Below are 17586 nucleotides of genomic sequence, written 5' to 3' on the forward strand. Positions count from 1 at the left end.
TTATGAATACTCTGGTGCTGAATAAATGCTTTGGGTTTTGACTGTGACTAGAAACATTTGTTTTGGAAGACCTCTAAATGCAAAGTTGAGTGGGATGTTTTCATATTGGATGGTATGAAGAAATTATTAAATTGTCTAATATTGTTTAGAATCACTGAGAGTTGTTATAATTTTGCCCATGGTGTCCTTAGTGAACATCCAGGGAAACTTTTTTAATATCAATGCAATACTCTGTAGAAAACAGTTACACAGAAATAAATTGAAGTGTCTTAATTGTGTTTATTGCTACTTGGTAGTATTTCCTCCTCCTTTGTTTTTTGTCTTCCCAGGTACCAGCCATTACATTAACAGCTAGCATTATCTGGTTTGCTGACAATTTTCTGATTCAGAAGATTCCAGCTGCTGCCAAACTACTGGACAAGAAAAGTATTCATACAGTTAAAACACAAAGGGAGAACTTTCTGCAGCAGAGGGCACAGTCACTTACCAAGTATGCATCCTAATACTGCCTCATGATGCTATTTGGCAAATAGTTTTTGAGCACATGGTCTTTTTCATTCAGTGTAGTAGCATGTTCTGTGGTGTCTCTCAGTGGTGTTAGTCACTTGTCCCACTTCACTGCAGCAGTGTGTGTGTGTTAGGGTTGGTGCCAAAATTTTGGTCAAAACTAAGCTGCATTTCATGTCATGCTTTCAGAAAAATATGTATTATTACATCAAAATAGCAATGTTCCTAGCAGTTCTAAATATTTGTTTCAGTTACTTCTGTTTCCATATTTTCAAATTCCCTTTTGTTTTTTAAACTAGTGTCCAGTGACGTGGGCTGCTTTGTTTTCTATTAGGGCTCTCTGCTTTCTATGTGTTTATGGAGGTAAATTGCTAGTACGCTTGTAGTGGAGCTTTCCTCTGCTTGGTGATGATACTTTCTTTGCAAGGTTTTCTTTCTTTGTGACTTTTTTATTGCTTGTTTAATGGTCTTTGAAATTATCTGTTTTTGAAGAAAGCCTCCCTTGTTTTGTGTTCTGCATGTAGTGTGCAGCTCACTTCATTATCTTCTAAAATATGCTTAAAGATGAGATGGAATATTTTTAGCTGTTAGTCTTAAGAACAAGTGTCCTGCATAGGAAGATAACAGGGGTAAGGTTTGTATGTTTGAGAACAAAACAAGAAAGTGCAAACTGGGGTCTGTGGAATGGCAATAAAAACTTAAGTTTTGCATTTTGTCTTCCAATAAGCAAGCTGGCAGAACTGAGTTGGAGACAGAGGAGGGAAGGGGGAAAAGGCAGCTCTGTGCCTGATTCTCTGACAGATTATTTTCAATTCTGCCCTGCTTTCTTTTTCAACCCACTTTTTCCCAGCCCTGATTCTTTCCTGGGCTTTAATTCCTAGGTAGGGCATAATTGCACTGCTGCTTTGCTTCTGGTCTTGGGCAGTGGTACAAGTCTTAAGATTAAGAAGTTCAGAAAAACATCTTGGTATTCATATACATTTCACAGAAACATAGAATCATTTAACTTGGAGAAGGCCTGAAGGATCACCAGTTATAACTCAGCAGTGCCAAGTTCACCACCAAACCATGTCCCCAGGGCCCAGATCTGCACATCTTTTAGATACCTCCAGCAATGGTGATCCAACCCCTTCCCTGGACAGCCTGTTCCAGTGTTTAATAGCCCATTTGGTGAAGAAATTTTCCTAATCATCAATCTAAACCACCTCTTGTGCAGTTTTCTCTTGGGCTGTCATTTGTTACTTGGGAGAAGAGACCAGACCCCACCTCACAAAAATCTGCTTTCAGGGAGTTGTAGAGAGCTGTGAGGTCTCCCTGGCTCTCCAGGGAGAACACTCTCAGCTCCCTTGCAGGCCTTATGCTCCTTCCCCAGTTTTGTTGCCCTACTTTTTACACACAATTTTGAGAATATTTTAATAAAATCCAGGTTTTGCATCTGCTGATTTGAATTGTGCAAATAACTTTTTCTTGCTTGTTTACAAATCCTTGCACTGCCTTTGATAATTGGACTGTTCCCAGCATCAATGACCTAAATACTTTTCTACTATAACTGCTGGAAGAATTTATATTACAGTGTCACAATTCTCTAACTCCACTTAACCATTTATTAAACTAGTGTAATTCACACAGATGAACTTCTGTGGAATTATGTTACTTAAAAACAGTCCAGTCTGGCAGTGATGTAATCACAAATTGTATTTGTTTTTTTTTGTGTGTGTGTGTAAGCAACAAAAATTCGAACTGGGGTGAAAAAAAGTAGCACCAGTGTTGGACTTTTCTGTCTAGTGTTTAAAAGCATTTTCTAACAGTTTTATGTAGTCTTTTAATTTAAGGAAGTGTGGTATATGCACTGATAACAGGGCCACGTGTTCTCTTGAAAAGTAGATTATTTTTGACTCATTGTATAGACATAATTGGCAGACTAACTAATCCTTACCTGTAGAGAATTTAAATGTAAATGAGTGTAGGGTTCTGATACTTTAGGGAAGGTGAATTATTTTGGGGACTTAAGGTTTAGAATATTTCCCCTGCAAGGGAAAGGTTTGGAAAGAAATAAGAAAATCTTCATAATCTTCTTACTTGAAGTGAGCAACTTTCTCTGTTTCCTTCCCCAGAGATATGCAGTCATATTATGTTTTTGTGAGCTCATGGATGACAAAAATGGAATCTATCTTGTCCAAGGATCAGCGCACAACAAAGTTTTCTGAAGATCTTTCTAACCGCTGCAATGTCTTCATCCAGGTGTGCAATCTTTTAATGTGGTGATGCAGCAAAGTGATGTTTTGGTGCAAGTTGTTGAACATAAAAAGAAATCACAGGAGCTCTGTTATGGAATGTTATGGAATTCTTATAAAGCTTTTAATGTCCAGTACTCTTCCAAGAAAATCTGTAAAAGATCTTTTGATAAAGAATGTGGGGAGAGGGAATCTGACTAAATATTCAGTAGCTAGAATTTTGGATTTTTCTCGACACAGGAAGTCAAGAAAGCTTAACCTTCTCTGTAGTAAAGGTTTTGGGTTTCTTTTCTTTTGAGTCATGAGGTACTTACAGTGGATTGAACCGGTGTCTATTTAGTTTTATCTAGGACGGTACATACTCCCAGTAAAGGTTTTGTGTTGTTTCATTGTGCTTTGCCTAGTGATGATACATGGTAAGAATCTTACTACCTTCCAAGACAGCTGGGGTATTTTTGCCTACAAACAGCATGTAATCTTAATTATTTCTTAATTTATTTTTTGGTAGTTTTTATAAGTATCTATCTCTCCGACAGAGATTTGATGAGAATAGGTGTGTGAAAGTGGCATGATCTTGAGTCTCCTTTAGCTAAAGATAGGCATGTACCAGGATCTGTGTTTTTTACATTTGAATTAGTTGCAGTGGACTTAAAAATTTGCTCCATACTGAATTGAGTTTGCCACACCACTTACTGTATTTTCCTAGTCCCTTTTTAGTTTTTTCTTTTTTGTTACTGCTTCTTCTTTGAAGTAGGTTTAATAATTGTTTATCATGTTGTATATAATCAACATTTTAAAGCTTAGCATATATTGATGTAGAAATGATTGGTATCTTTATTATGGGATGGACATCTCTGTTTAGAAAGTGTAAAACTGTCTAAATACTGTCAGTGTATTTGTTCCACAGAGTCTGGAAGGTTTAGATTGTTTTTGTGATGGGATATTTCTTAGGCAGATGGAAATTGTTTGATGGGTTGGTTTACAATAGACTGAAGCTATTAGACCTTTGAGGCTCTGTGATTATTTGACTCACTAAACTGTGTTTAATTGGAATGGCTTTAGAAGATGTTAATCAGATGATCTAATGAGTCATAGGCAGTTTCATGGTGTATGCTAATAAAATGGTCTCATTCAGCTTTGGTATCCCAGGCTCTCTGTTGTGCAAAGGCAAAGATTAGCTGTCATGTATGGAATGGAACAGAGGGCACTTACTTTATTGACATGTGGAAAAACTGATTTTTAATTTTTCTTCCCCTTGTATTCATTTTATTTTTAGGGTTTTCTTTATGCATACAGTCTTAGCAACATCATTAAAACAACAATGAATCTTTACATGTCAATGCAAAAACCTATGACCAAAACCTCAGTAAAAGCCTTGTGCAGACTTGTGGAGCTTCTGAAGGTAGGTCACTGGATGAAAATTACTTCTTTCATGTAGGAAATACAGAGAACATTGACCAAACATCCCATATTAAAAAATAGAAACTGTGATGAGAAGTGTTTTTGCATGCATGACCTCTTGTTTGAGAGTGGTTTGGTTAGAGAATAGATTAGGGAGGCTAGGACTGAGTTGGTTTGTTTGTTTGTTTGGTTTTTTTCCATAGCTTCTAACTGACTTCCTTAGTTGATGTCACAGAATGTTTGAGGTTGGAAGGTATCTCTGGAGATCATTGGTCCAGCCTATCCCTTCTCAAGCAGAGACATGTAGAGCCAGTTGTCCAGAACTGTGTCCAGGTGACTTTTGAATATCTGCAAAGGTGGAGACTCCACAACCTTTCTGGCCAATCAGACTGTGACAGTGCTTGGTTATCCTCATAGTAAGAAAGTGTTTTCTGATGTTCAGAGGGAAACTCCTGTGTTTCAGTTTGTGCTCATTGCCCCTTGTTCTGTCACTGGGCACATCTGACAAGAGCCTGGCTCCATCTTCTTTGCACCCTCCCTCCAGGTATTTATGTACAATGGCAAGATCCCCCTCCAAGTCTTTTCTTCTCTGGCTGAACAGTCCCAGCTCTCCCAGCCTTTCCTCACATTTGAGGTGCTCCAGTCTGTGAATTACCTTCATGGCCCTTGGCTCGACTCTCTCCAGTGTGTCCATGTCTCTCTTGTACTGAGGAGCCAAGAACTGGACCCAGGACTCCAGATGTGGCCTCACGAGTGCTGCACAGGGGGAAGGGTCACCTCCTTCGAGCTGCCAGCAAAGTGTTGTCCAGTGGAGCCAAAGCTACCGTTGGCCTTCTTTGGGACAAGGGCACATTGCTGCCTTGCACTCTACCTGCTGTTCACCAGGACCCCCCAGGTTCTTTCCTTCCAAGCTGCTTTCCAGTTGGGTGATTCCTGGTATATACTCGTGTATGAGAGATTGTTCCTCCCCAGATGTGGCACTTCATGTTTCTCCTGGTAGTTTTTCCAAAAAGAAGATACTCTTTTTCATGATAACTTCAGAAAGCAGTGGTGAACAAAACAGAAAAAAAATCCAAAACCAAAAAACAAAACTTAAATCAGCTTAATTCAGCTTAAATCAGCTTAATTTGAAAAACAAAACTTAATTCAGCACAACTGAAACTTTTTAATGCTCTAAAATAGTTTTATTTTCTTGGTTTCTAAGGGTTAATTGTAACTGCTAGTAACAGCACGTTACAAAATTGAAAGAGTCTGTATTTGCAGTGTGGATGAGTTACACAGCATAAAGCCAGATTCCTAAGGCAGCAATTTTGGTAGCTACATGAGCTAATGTGTTTTGGGATTGACTTCAGGCAATAGAATATATGTTTTACCGAAGAAGCATGGTTGTGGCAGACTCTGTGACGCACATCACTCAGCATCTGCAGTATCAGGCTCTTCTCTCTATCTCTGTGGCCAAGGTATGTAATCAAACTTCTAATAATTAATCTCCCTAAGTATTTTTAAAACTATTAAGTTTAATTTAAAGTGGGTTTTGTATTTTTTCTACATGTGTAGTGTAATGCTCTATCATAATCCAGAGATATATAAGCTTTCCAGTCATTCCAAGCTTTTTCCTAGAAAACTGTACAGCATAGATGATTACCTGGTTTTTGACTAAAAAAATGGTTCCCCTCTTCCTCTAAGCTGCCGCATCTCTTGTTATCTTCTTTTGTTCTTTCTAGATTTTATTTCTTGTGAGTTTTCACAAGCTGACCTCTGCTTATGTCTTTTCTGATGCACATTGATAAAGCAATCTGTTGCTGGGCTAAGCAAACAGGCTGTTACTTAAATCTTTGTCTTTTTGGCAAAATAGCAGTATGTGATGGCTTACAGCAGCCTACTGTGGGCATAAATTCTGTTTCACTGTGGAATAAAATAATTTCTTTTGCTTGTCAAACTTTCAATTTCATAATTCAGGTCGAAGGGAAAAATGAGACTTTAGCATGCCTGTTCTGATGTATTACTCATTGGTTTTATTCTTTCATCACATTCACTAGCAGAGTTACAAAGGATATGTGCTATTGTTACTGGTGCAGCTATGAAATTTCCTTTTTATTTGACTGTAATCTCAATTTATGTATCTGGCATCTCTATATTTTCTAGGGTAAGCAAAAAAATAGTTGTATCTAGAAAAATTTATATACAGATATATAAATTGAACTGAGGAGTTTCCAAACTTCAAAGTCACTAAGAAAAATTGTATATCTTCAAACGCTTCGTGTATATGTATATATCTTTCATAAACACTTCAAATTATAGCTGTAATTACGTTGCAATTATTTTTAAATTAAGAAAAATATGTTAAAACTTTTGCACTGAAGAATATTAAACACTTGTGTGAACAGGTCTTGATATTTTGACTGCTTATCAGAAAATATGTTAAAAGGCAAATTGGTAAATAGAAGGATCCATTAGTATGACTTAACCTGTGTTCATGTTGGCTGCACATATTCCAAGAGTATAGACAGGTGATATCGCTGAATTGGCAGAGTAAGTGAATTTGGATTCACTTAACTCTGTTCACAAAATATATTTTTATTTTCAATTTATGACTAGTCCACAAGCTTTGGGAAGTAGTAGTAAGCTGTTGCCTGTAGGCTTAGGTAACTTTTCTCTGAATTTCTGTCTTTTTGTCATCAAGAAAAGGGTGATTTCTGATAGAAAGTACAGTGAGCAGCGCCTGGATGTCCTCTCTGCTTTGGTGTTGGCTGAGAACACCCTCAATGGGCCAAGCACAAAACAGAGGCGACTGATTGTTTCCCTTGCACTGAGTGTGGGAACACAGATGGTACGTGCCATCATTGTGCCAGCTCTTCGTTTGTTTGGTGGAGTGTCTTATGAAAAAGTATCAGCTTGTGATCTCATGTGGTTTTTTTTCCTTCATTTCTACAGAAAACATTTAAAGATGAAGAACTTATTCCCCTTCAGTTAGTTCTGAAAAAACTGGACTTGATCAGTGAACTTACAGAGAGGTAAGCAGTGACAGCAGTATATAGAAGGTAGCATAGTGTCTTGGGGGAGGTGGATCCTCACTGTGTGAATAATAAAATCTGGTCTCTTCATGCTGGTGGTGATTTTTGCATGTTTTTTAGACCAGAAATGAACAGAAAGAATTACAGAGTTAAGCCAGAAGCTCACGTGTCTTTGTGCAAGTTATATTTCACCTGGTTGTTGATTGTTTAGAAATTCTGTGACTTTCTTGGATGACTTTGTTTTATGATAATCTGAAGTGTTCCCATTAACCCAACCCCAAAATTTCTGAGTTAGTATCAGTCTGTTTGGGAGATTGGGCTGCTAGTTTACATGTGAACCATGTTTTACTGCTGCTGTAGTTTCTGTGCACACTCAAGTTACATCATGCTGGCCATTTGTAAGCCAGGTGAATATCTGGGTTCCATGCAGTTTTTAGGGGAGAGACAAACACCTTTACTGGTTTGTAGTAAACCCCACAGGTTTAGCAAAGGCACCATGGAGGATTTAACAATAGGAATGCTGACACAGCAGCAGAGAAGTTCCTGACCCCCTGACTCAGAGCCTATCTTCATACCCTTTTAAGGAAAAAGCTTGTATTGGTCACTTTATGGTCCCTCTAACCCTTTGCCATTGGTCAAGCTTGGATTCTGGCCAAGGCTATAAAAGTAGCATACTGTACCCCTACTAACTTAGAAGAAGAAGAAGAAGAAGAAGAAGAGCTGAGATTCTGAGATTCATGGACTCCCCAAATAAAGCCATCTTCATGTAATAGCTGGCGTCTTCTTCCTTCTCATCTCTCTCCATCTGCTGGAGCCTCGAGCCAAGGGCAAACTTACCCAGCAGCAAGCTGAAATCTTATGAGCTGGCTAATCACTACAAGAGCTGAATCTCACCCTGCTTGCTGGCAGTTTGACCCGCGGCGTCTTGGTCTAAGCGAGCTAGCTTCTGGCACTCTGTGCCCCTGGGGACAGGGATCCCGGGCTTGTGCTCTGCCTGGGGTAAGGCCAATAAGGGCTCTCTTAGTGGTCAGCTTATGAGATACAACCTGTCTGCATTTATCCCAGGAATTTATCAGGAGAGGACTGTTTCTCCTTTGACATACAGGAGAAATTTAGAAAATATGTTTGATCTCTAGGCTATTAATTGCATGTAGTAAGAAAACAGTTATTTAGAAATTTGCTGTAATGTAAGATTTAAGTCTTTCAGAAACTGAGTTAACTTTTTCTCAAAAGCAAGTACCTTTGATTTATAAATAGGCTAGTGGAAAAAAAAGTTCTTTAATAAAGAACTTTCTTCTGATGGTCAGTGCTTCTGGAACATTAAAGTGCTGGTGTAAAACTTAGGCTTGAAATGCACTTGTCTTTAGTTTAAACACACTCACTGTGTTTGAAGAATGGTTTCTTCCAAATCTGTGTCTAACAATTAAACTTTTATTCCAGAGTTCGAGCACAATGTGACTGTTGTTTCTTATACTGGCATCGAGCTGTCTTTCCAATCTATTTAGATGATGTCTATGAAAATGCAGTGGATTCTGCTAGACTACATGTGAGTAATAATGTTAAAATTGTTGTGACAGATTCAGATGAATAAATGATAAACCTCAAACTGAAGCTCTTAAATGAAGAGCTCAAAAAGCAGATCCCTGACTACTACTGAGTCAGACATTTCTTCTCATCCTGGAGGATATAGAAGCAATATTTGTTCTAAATCTATTAGATTTCTTTAAAAATCTCGGGTTGCTATTGTTGACTCTGTGTCTGTCTCTTTGTTTCTCTCTTCATTTTAATTTGAAATGAACACCAGCTAGACTTGAACATTAAAAGTCTTTGTTCCTCTTTGTGGTTACATATTTCTAAAGCATTTATCACTGTGTTCAGGGGTTCTGTGTTACATAGTTGTTCTGTAGTTTTTTTCCACCCCTCATCTCTTCTCCTCATGTTTAAGTAACGTGTGCTTTCTGCAGATGTGAATCAAGCTTTGGCATGATAATCCTGATAAAAATCAAATGTCTGTTCCAGGGTTGTATAGTACTGAAATGAATAAAGTGCAAATAATTTCTGATGAAATAGCTAATAATTAGGATCTTCCAGTCAGTAGCAAATAATACTTCAGATTAAGTACAGGACACTTCAGTAGGCTTTATGAAGTCAGTTTTTAATGAAAATGGGAAGACTAGTGGTTCTGATTTTTGATAGCTTTCAACTCTGTTTGAGGTGCTGGTGACGTATCTGTCTGTTAATAATATGTGTTTTTTAATAAGTATATGTTTAGTGCACTACGGGACTGTGTACCTGCTATGTTGTATGCAAGACACTTGGAATCTTATGAGGTGCTTCTGGAATGCTATGACAAAGAAATCATGGAAGTGCTCAATGAGGTAATTTTTTGTGGTTGGGAATTAAACACACCACTGTGCTTGAAATATCTTTAGCTCTGATTAGCATCTATTGTAGCAAATCTGATGTGATCTGTAAAAATAGCACAGAGAACTTTGGTGTGAAGTGTTTTAATAAATAGGAAAGTGTTTGGTTTGACTGACAATTTTGATTATTTAAGACTCATGCTTAATGGTATCTGTGTTGGCTGGGAACATGAAAATACTGCACTCTGAATTATGTAAATTTACAAAACCTCAGTTATAGATTTGACTGTGCAGACAGAGGAGTGCTTTTGTTTCAGATTAGCTTCTGTTTGGATGAATGCCTAAAATCAATGCTACTGTTCTTAGTTTCCATGCATGGCTTTTAGTAGTGAAGGGTCTGCAAATACAGATGCCCTCTTGAGTGAATTATTATCAAGAATTATGAAGGAGATTTGACAAAGAAAATGCAAATTTGGATTTCCCAAGTCTTAGTTTTTAACCTTTGAAATATGCTTTTTATTTGAATAGTTCAAGACAAAACATTACATATTATTCAGAAAATCAGACCAAATTTCTTATTGCAAGACTCTTCCTCACTGAATTTGTTCTTACTATTTAGATAGATAGCCCTAAGCTTAGTTCCCCTTAAAATGAGAAGTGAGAATACTTGAGTTGTGTTAAACTTGCATGTGGAAGTTTTAAGCATGTAAAAAATTACATTAGGTAGGTAAACCTTTATGTTTTCTGAGCTGGGTAGCTTTTTCTTGCTATTTGTATTAGAACAAGAACACAGGAAATCAGTATCTTTCTGGTTCCCAAGTATTTATTCACTTTGACTGGTGTGGCCTTCCCAAAGCAAAGCTTTCTTCACTAGTTTAATCAGTCTTACACATATCTGTGGAGAGAAATGTTGATTCTTCTAACATTGTAAGTGGACACTGAACATGACTTTTTTTGTGTGTGTGTTGTTTGTTTGGTGTTTTGGTGGGTTTTCCTTTTGGTTTTTTTTTTTTAACTTTTTTGAATAGCACTTGCTGGACAAATTGTGTAAAGAGATAGAAAAGGACCTGCGCTTATCAGTTCACACTCACCTGAAGCTAGATGACAGAAACCCCTTCAGAGCTGGCATGAAGGACCTGGCTCACTTCTTCTTTCTGAACCCAATACGCTTTTTCAATCGGTTCATTGACATAAAAGGTAAGGAGTTATGCATTTGCTTGGTTCTATTATTTTCATCTCTTATACTTTGGCTTTGTATATCTTTTCACTTCTTTACACACTTTCCTAACTAAATAGATAGCATTATTTTAGTTCATCCTTCGTGTTCACAGCTTATGTAACTCATTATTTGGACAAGACCTTCTACAACTTAACAACTGTAGCACTTCACGACTGGGCCACCTACAGCGAGATGAGAAATTTGGCAACCCAGCGCTATGGTTTAAGTATGACTGAGGCTCATCTTCCCAGCCAGACTCTGGAGCAGGTACAGTGCCCACAGGGCAGGAATAGAATTTAAACCACCATTCCACTGTCATAGGACTGAATCACTGAAATGAAAGTATCTGAGAGCAGAGAACTGTTTGGAAAAAGTGACCTTTAATTTCTGGTTGAATTGTGAGGCAGCATCTGTATCTGCCTTTGGAGATCACACTGATATTCATTAATGTTATGTTGGACTTGAATTTTTCATTTTTTTAATGAAATGTAATGAAATGAATTGAGTATGCAAAGCCAGAGACGACAGTGTTCTTGAAAATTCAGTGTCAACAGTTTGGCAAACTGCCAAGACAGCTGTTACAAGTCTGGAATGACCTTTGAGTGATGGGTCTTTCTCCCTGGTTTATTGCTAGCTTTTGCTTAGTGATCATCAAGAGAAATTATTTCACAGGCTGGAGATGGAAGACTTTGGGACACCTGTGAGTTAGATTCTAGGAGAGTGATTTAGAGCCTCCTAAAAGCTGTTACACATGGTGACATTCAGAATAAAGTTGTGGAGTCATCAAGTTAGTGGTGAAGATTTTCACTGTTACAGGGTCTACATATTGCATAGTTCTGGAGACTTTCCTTCTGGAGTTATAAGATCTTGGACATTTTTGACAGTCTGCTTCTTTCCCTCATTTAGGTTAGCACATCGGTGAAGGCTCTTAGAGACACAGCCCCTTTTTTTCTAATGTTCATAATGGCTGTGTCTTCCTAAGTTGAAAGACTGCATAGAACTAAGAACTTGAGCTGTTTTTTTGGCACAGAAGTGCTGTAGATCAGTTTCTGTTTCCAGCTTTGGTTTTCTCTTGGCCATATTTCATCAGCACATTGTTACAAAGAACTAAACAATTTAACAAATTGGTTTCATGACATTGATTGTGGTATGAACTTTACTTCACAACAAAGACACCTCATACTTCAAAAACCCCCAACCTCAAAAGCGCGATGAAATCCCTGGCACAACTGGAAGCAGGGTATATAAATTAAATAGCATCATCTCTAGGCACAATGATAATTAAAGGACTCCTTAGGGGAAATAGTGTAAACAGTTATAAAATTTATACTGGTAAATAGCAAACTTCAGTATTTTTTACAGGTTGGGTCAGCAGTACTGATAATTAGCTAGTTGCTTATTTCTCTGTAGACATCTATATGTCTGTAGGAATCTCTAAGGCAAGATTTTATATTTTAGAATGTGAAAACAGATACATCTCAATTTTTAATTTTTTATTGTTTAATTCCACCTTGTGGAATAGGCTGGAGAATTCCTTACTTTCAGGGGAATCTGGAAAAAGCCAGGCAGGAGTGCAAATATTAAAACATGGGCTGATCTGCTTTTTTCTCCTCTAAGTGTTATCTTTCAGACACCAAACAAAAATTGTTAAGAGGTTCTTCATTTTGCAAAGAAAGACACTGCTTTCTAAAATACCTTCAAATAACTGCATAAATAGTATTTCTGCACCTTAGTGGTTCGGTGTGTCAGGAGGTCTTGAGAAGTCTTATCATAGTAATTCTCAATAAATAATATTGTTTCAGGGTCTGGATGTTTTGGAAATAATGAGAAATATTCATGTTTTTGTATCCCGCTACCTCTACAATTTGAATAATCAGGTAAGGTATATCCCATACTTTTCCTGGCATTTGGCTCCAGTTTGAAGGGATTGTGAAATGCAGAGTGTAGTACGCGTAAAAACACCCAGGCTGAACATGCGTAGTGAGAGGCTATAAAATAGTAGTGGTGCTCTAGAAAAACATCTCGGGTGATGCTATGGCTTGGTTTTGGAGAATGTTGTGTAGCATATTTTAGAAATGTGTTGCCAGTAGGATCACTGCATGTCAATTTTCCAGGGAAGCCAGATGATAACAAGGATAATTGGCTGCTCTATAAGAACATACTAAGTATGTTATGATTTTTGAGCTTGAAAAATGTGTATCTGAAAATGGCTTATTGGAGAGATGAAGCGGTGAATGACATGGAGAACATGGACAGGGAACAAACCTTTGGGGTTTCTCACAGTGTGAGAATGAGGTGCGCATTACAAAAATGAGCAACTTCCTGAAAGAAAATAAGTACCTTTTTTCGTAGCTTAAAATTCAGTAGTGGAACTCATTGCTGTGGTATATGTGGGGTCAAAAGTGCAAACAGATGCCAAAAGAATTTAGACCACTTAATGTAGGATATAATCTCAGATATGGGAGTCTTTAGTGCAACGTTTGCCTTAGAATTGTTGAATCAATGCTGTGTTGAAGTTGGAAGGACTAAATAAAGTTCATTGTATCCATGCTGGATTTTCTTGGTTCTTTCCCTAATCACCAGTTATCAGCTGCTCTCAGGATATGGGCTATTTTGATCAATAATTTATCACAGAACCAATTTTGAGTACTTAAGTTTATTTTCCCTCCCTGCCTCCCAGATCTTCATTGAAAGAACAAGTAATAACAAACACTTGAACACCATCAATATCCGACACATCGCTAACTCAATTCGAACTCACGGAACAGGAATCATGAACACAACAGTGAGTATCTTTTGCTCTGCTGCTGTTGGGTTATTTGTTTGTGATTGTGCACAAAAACCTCCTCCTTGCATCTCCTAATAGTTTATTTGATTATGCAGATTTAATAATGCAGTAATAATCTTCTGCATGAATTAATAAAACAAATGAGTTCTTGGATATGGCACAAATCACAATGTTCTGAGTGTTATCACTTCCAGTTACCTATATGTTAAGGAAGCAATCTAAAACCACATCAAAGGAGAAATAGGTGTGCTGGTTGGATTGTTCTGGACAGTATGGCCTGATTTTCTCCTTATTGACACTTAACTGCAGCAAAAGTATCTATTAAAGCAAATCTTGAAAAAATGCAATGTTGATTTTTGAAGTTCTTCTTGTAATTGTTATGCTTAAGAAATACCAGCTTTTCAATTTGCAAAATAAAGCTACAGACCTCTGATCACTTGTTGGAAAAATGGGTTCCTATTACAAAGCTTTAAATGATGTCTGAGGTGTAGGTGGCCATTTTAACCAGCCAAAGGTATTTGCCTCTTTGCAAGGTAAATGCAAAGACGTGCATTGTGTCTGCTACAGCAGGAATTTGTCACTGGGATTCTCAAATTTGGATACAGTGACAAAGGTGTTTTCAGGTCAGTGCTTTTCAGTCTGCTGCTTCAGTTCTACCTTGTTGCTGTTTCCTTTTTTTTATTCTTCTGGCTCTATCAAATAAGGAACCAAAAATAGAAAATTAATTTGTTGAAATATTGAACCCATTCTCAAGTCATTATTTCAGAAGTGGAAATTACTGAAGTGAAAAGTTTTGATGATTTCTTTCACTTTTCTTCTGAGAGTGGGACAGTGGGGACTGTCTCATAAAATGCTGCTACAGACATTATTTTTTGGTGATGTAGATTTACTCACGTGTGATGGTGAGTTAAGTTGTTTTGGCAGACATGAGAAGTATTGAGATAAGAAAGTACTTTAGAAAACTTTTTGAGGAAGTAAAAAAGTTGTGTCAGGAGGTTATGAAGATTCTACAGACTGAGGAAGTTGATCGTGTCTGCCTGTTTCCACTTGATCTTTGTATTGTTTCAAAAGGGCAGTTACAGGGTATTCCAGATAAACTAATGGCTGTGTAGGGCAGGGGATCAACTGAAATACTGACCTTGTTCTTTGGTCCTTTCCTGGAAGAGAGTAGGCCTTCCAGGAGAATGTTTATTCATTTTTCCTTATTCTTTTAGAACAGTGAAATTGAAGTAAGTTGAGAACTTGCATTAGAAGTTGCTCAGGCATGTGGTGAAAACAGGATGTTAGATGTCTTTGTTTTACTTTAACTTTTTTGATTTGACATTTTTTTTCTTCTTGCCTTCAAGGTAAATTTCACTTACCAGTTCTTGAGAAAAAAGTTTTACATTTTTAGCCAGTTTATGTATGATGAACATATCAAATCCAGACTTATCAAAGACATCAGATTCTTCAGGGAAGTCAAAGATCAAAGTGATCACAAGGTATAGTAGTTTTTGAAGGCTCAAGAGTATTTTTCTAAAAGAAGTGCTACTGTCATGTGACCAAACCATAACCCTGCTGTTATTCAAATGTGTATCCCCAGACAAAGGGACAGCTTTTCTTGTGGCAAAATGCAGTGTTACCAATGTCTGTATTCAGGAAGGCTTTGTTTCATTCTGTCTGCTGTGTAAATCTGGAGTTGGCTAAAATCATTCTCTTCAGTGGCTTAAATATTGATTTGATGGAGTTGTAGTCTCTTGAAGGTTGCTTCTTGTTCAACTCATGCATAATAGTTTTCAGTTTTGAATAATGAGCTTACTTGAATGGAATCCAAAATGATGATCATGTAGCACTCATTCTAGTATGTCAGGATTTGGGAATGAGGTTTTCCATCCTAGAAGATTGTCTTAAAAATGAGAGAGACAATGTATTTCTTAAAATAGACTGCTAGCTTCTTTACATGTCCAGTGCTTATTTGTTTAAGAATACTTTCTTTTTCAAAGTAAAACTATTTAACTTGTCAACTTGCAGAAGTGACTTAGTAAAATGACTCTTAGGAACTAATACAGACAAGCAGGTCTATAATTTATTTAAAAAAAAAGCTGTAAATGAGATGTAGAACTACATTTCAAATAGAACTTTATTGATGTGATGAAAAGCTTTTTTTCTACGGGGAGGTAATTATTACAAATAATTTAAAATTTTTTTTCTAGTATCCCTTTGAAAGAGCAGATAAATTCAACCGTGGCATCAGAAAACTTGGAATAACTCCAGATGGCCAGAGCTATCTTGACCAGTTCAGACAACTCATAAGTCAAATTGGTATGTAATGCTATCTAACGTGTTATAAATGTTATTAAATGTAAGAGAAGAGATCTTCATCACCTAGTAACTGACCTTTTAGCTGAGGCTAAAGCTAGATTTATTTCCACTCAGATGGAAAATAGTTCACTTGTATCCCATGCTAAGAACGTGCTCTGACGTATTTTCACAGAAATGGCCTTTACATGTCTTAATCTAAAATACAGTTATAGCTTGCATAGATTCCTGTTCCCTTTTGAGTTCTTTTCTTTGTTATGGAACTGACTTTTACCCATGTTGAGTGTATTTCCTAGTAAAAACCTATTAGTGCTTAGTTTTGTGTATTTCAAAAATGAGCCATATATCCAGCTGAAGTATCCTCCTTGAGTGATGCATGATGTGACAATGATATTTTCAGCCACTGATGCTGTAAATGTGCAGAACTGATCTGAACTTACAACTGTTTAATGTGCCCACTGGAAAGAGTTTGTACCGAAGTGGACAAAACCTTGCTTGATGATGCATTTTTGTTTTATTTCTTTACATAGACTTTTGATAGCAGGGTTCAATTTAACTTCTCTTAACTTAGCTTTCAGAGTCAAGTTCTGTGCCAGAACTACATGGCAACTTTAATTTACATTTCAGAGCCTATAGGAGCTATGCAGAGTGTGTGTGTGTGTTTAAGTAATTATAAATTGCTTCTTTGTTTTTTCTTGTTTTTAAAGGCAACGCTTTGGGTTATGTACGAATGATAAGATCTGGTGGACTTCACTGCTGCAGTAGTGCCATTAGGTATTTCTACAAATAGTTCATTTTTCTCTTAGCTCCTTCTCTTCCCCTTGCTCTCTATTCTTGCTGATATTCCCTAAACCCTTTCCTATTCCCCTTCAATTTTGAAAAGCTCCATTTATATGCTTTTATTTAAGTGTAATTCTTGAAGACAGTGCTGGGATTCAGCACTGTACAGTCATGGACATAAATCACTAAAAATAAAACAGTTTCTATCAAAGCATGCAAAAACATGGCAAAAGAGTTAATAGAATGTACACATTAGTAAGATATTAGTCCATAAGCCAGCAATTTGTGATGTTAAATAATTTCAAGGATGTGTTAAGGAAAAATAATACAAACATTGAGGAACTTGGAAAACACATTCCTTTCATACCTTTTTCTGTACAGATTTTGTCTGTGTTTATGAAAAGTCATTAAAACATAGTAACTGTTACATAATAAGGAATAGTTAGTTTTCTTGCAAATAGTAGGAAACAGAGTTACCAAGAGTATCCAGTGCTAGAGGGAGGAGATGATAGCCCAGTAAAAACAGAAGTACAACTGATGATGTGTCTGTGTTTGGAAATGAGGTTAATAATGCTTGGATGAGAATGTGTGACAGATATGACATAACTTGAACTAAGTAGTTCATGCCCAGAAGGTTAAATTAAGTAAATTGTAAATTAGGGTAGATACTTCAATGAGCATAATCCTAGCAAACAGTACATTTTCAGGTTTGTTCCTGATCTGGAAGATATTGTTAACTTTGAAGAGCTGGTGAAAGAAGAAGGTCTCTCAGAAGAAACACAAAAAGCAGCAAGGTACACTAACATCATTTGAGGTCTGGGGCAGGGGTGGGATGAGAAAATTGACATTATATGTTACTAAATGCAGCTATTAGTTGTTTGTGTGTGTATGTGTTAAAAGTTCTGCTGCCTTTATGCAAAACTATTTGTTTCTAAGCAAAGCAAATAGAAGCAGTTGTTTTGAAAATGTGAAGTAGCATTGA

At 37.0% G+C, this 17586-nt stretch overlaps 1 protein-coding gene across 2 annotated transcripts in view; it reads left to right on the top strand.

Annotated features, from left to right (window-relative positions):
* Positions 1–17586, top strand: part of WASHC4 (WASH complex subunit 4) — a 40840-nt gene that overhangs the window by 14909 nt on the left and 8345 nt on the right. For both annotated transcript variants that reach the window (XM_014272557.3, XM_074539282.1), the window contains exons 13-28: positions 330–490; positions 2622–2748; positions 4018–4143; positions 5495–5602; positions 6826–6972; positions 7077–7156; positions 8597–8702; positions 9418–9534; positions 10548–10716; positions 10851–11005; positions 12541–12615; positions 13419–13523; positions 14873–15007; positions 15719–15827; positions 16532–16598; positions 17312–17398. In XM_014272557.3, coding sequence (XP_014128032.2) covers positions 330–490; positions 2622–2748; positions 4018–4143; positions 5495–5602; positions 6826–6972; positions 7077–7156; positions 8597–8702; positions 9418–9534; positions 10548–10716; positions 10851–11005; positions 12541–12615; positions 13419–13523; positions 14873–15007; positions 15719–15827; positions 16532–16598; positions 17312–17398 — 1874 coding nt within the window. The remainder of the gene's footprint in view (positions 1–329; positions 491–2621; positions 2749–4017; positions 4144–5494; positions 5603–6825; positions 6973–7076; positions 7157–8596; positions 8703–9417; positions 9535–10547; positions 10717–10850; positions 11006–12540; positions 12616–13418; positions 13524–14872; positions 15008–15718; positions 15828–16531; positions 16599–17311; positions 17399–17586) is intronic.

This window comes from Zonotrichia albicollis, chromosome 4 (genome assembly GCF_047830755.1).
Source record: "Zonotrichia albicollis isolate bZonAlb1 chromosome 4, bZonAlb1.hap1, whole genome shotgun sequence".
Classification (NCBI taxonomy): domain Eukaryota; kingdom Metazoa; phylum Chordata; class Aves; order Passeriformes; family Passerellidae; genus Zonotrichia; species Zonotrichia albicollis.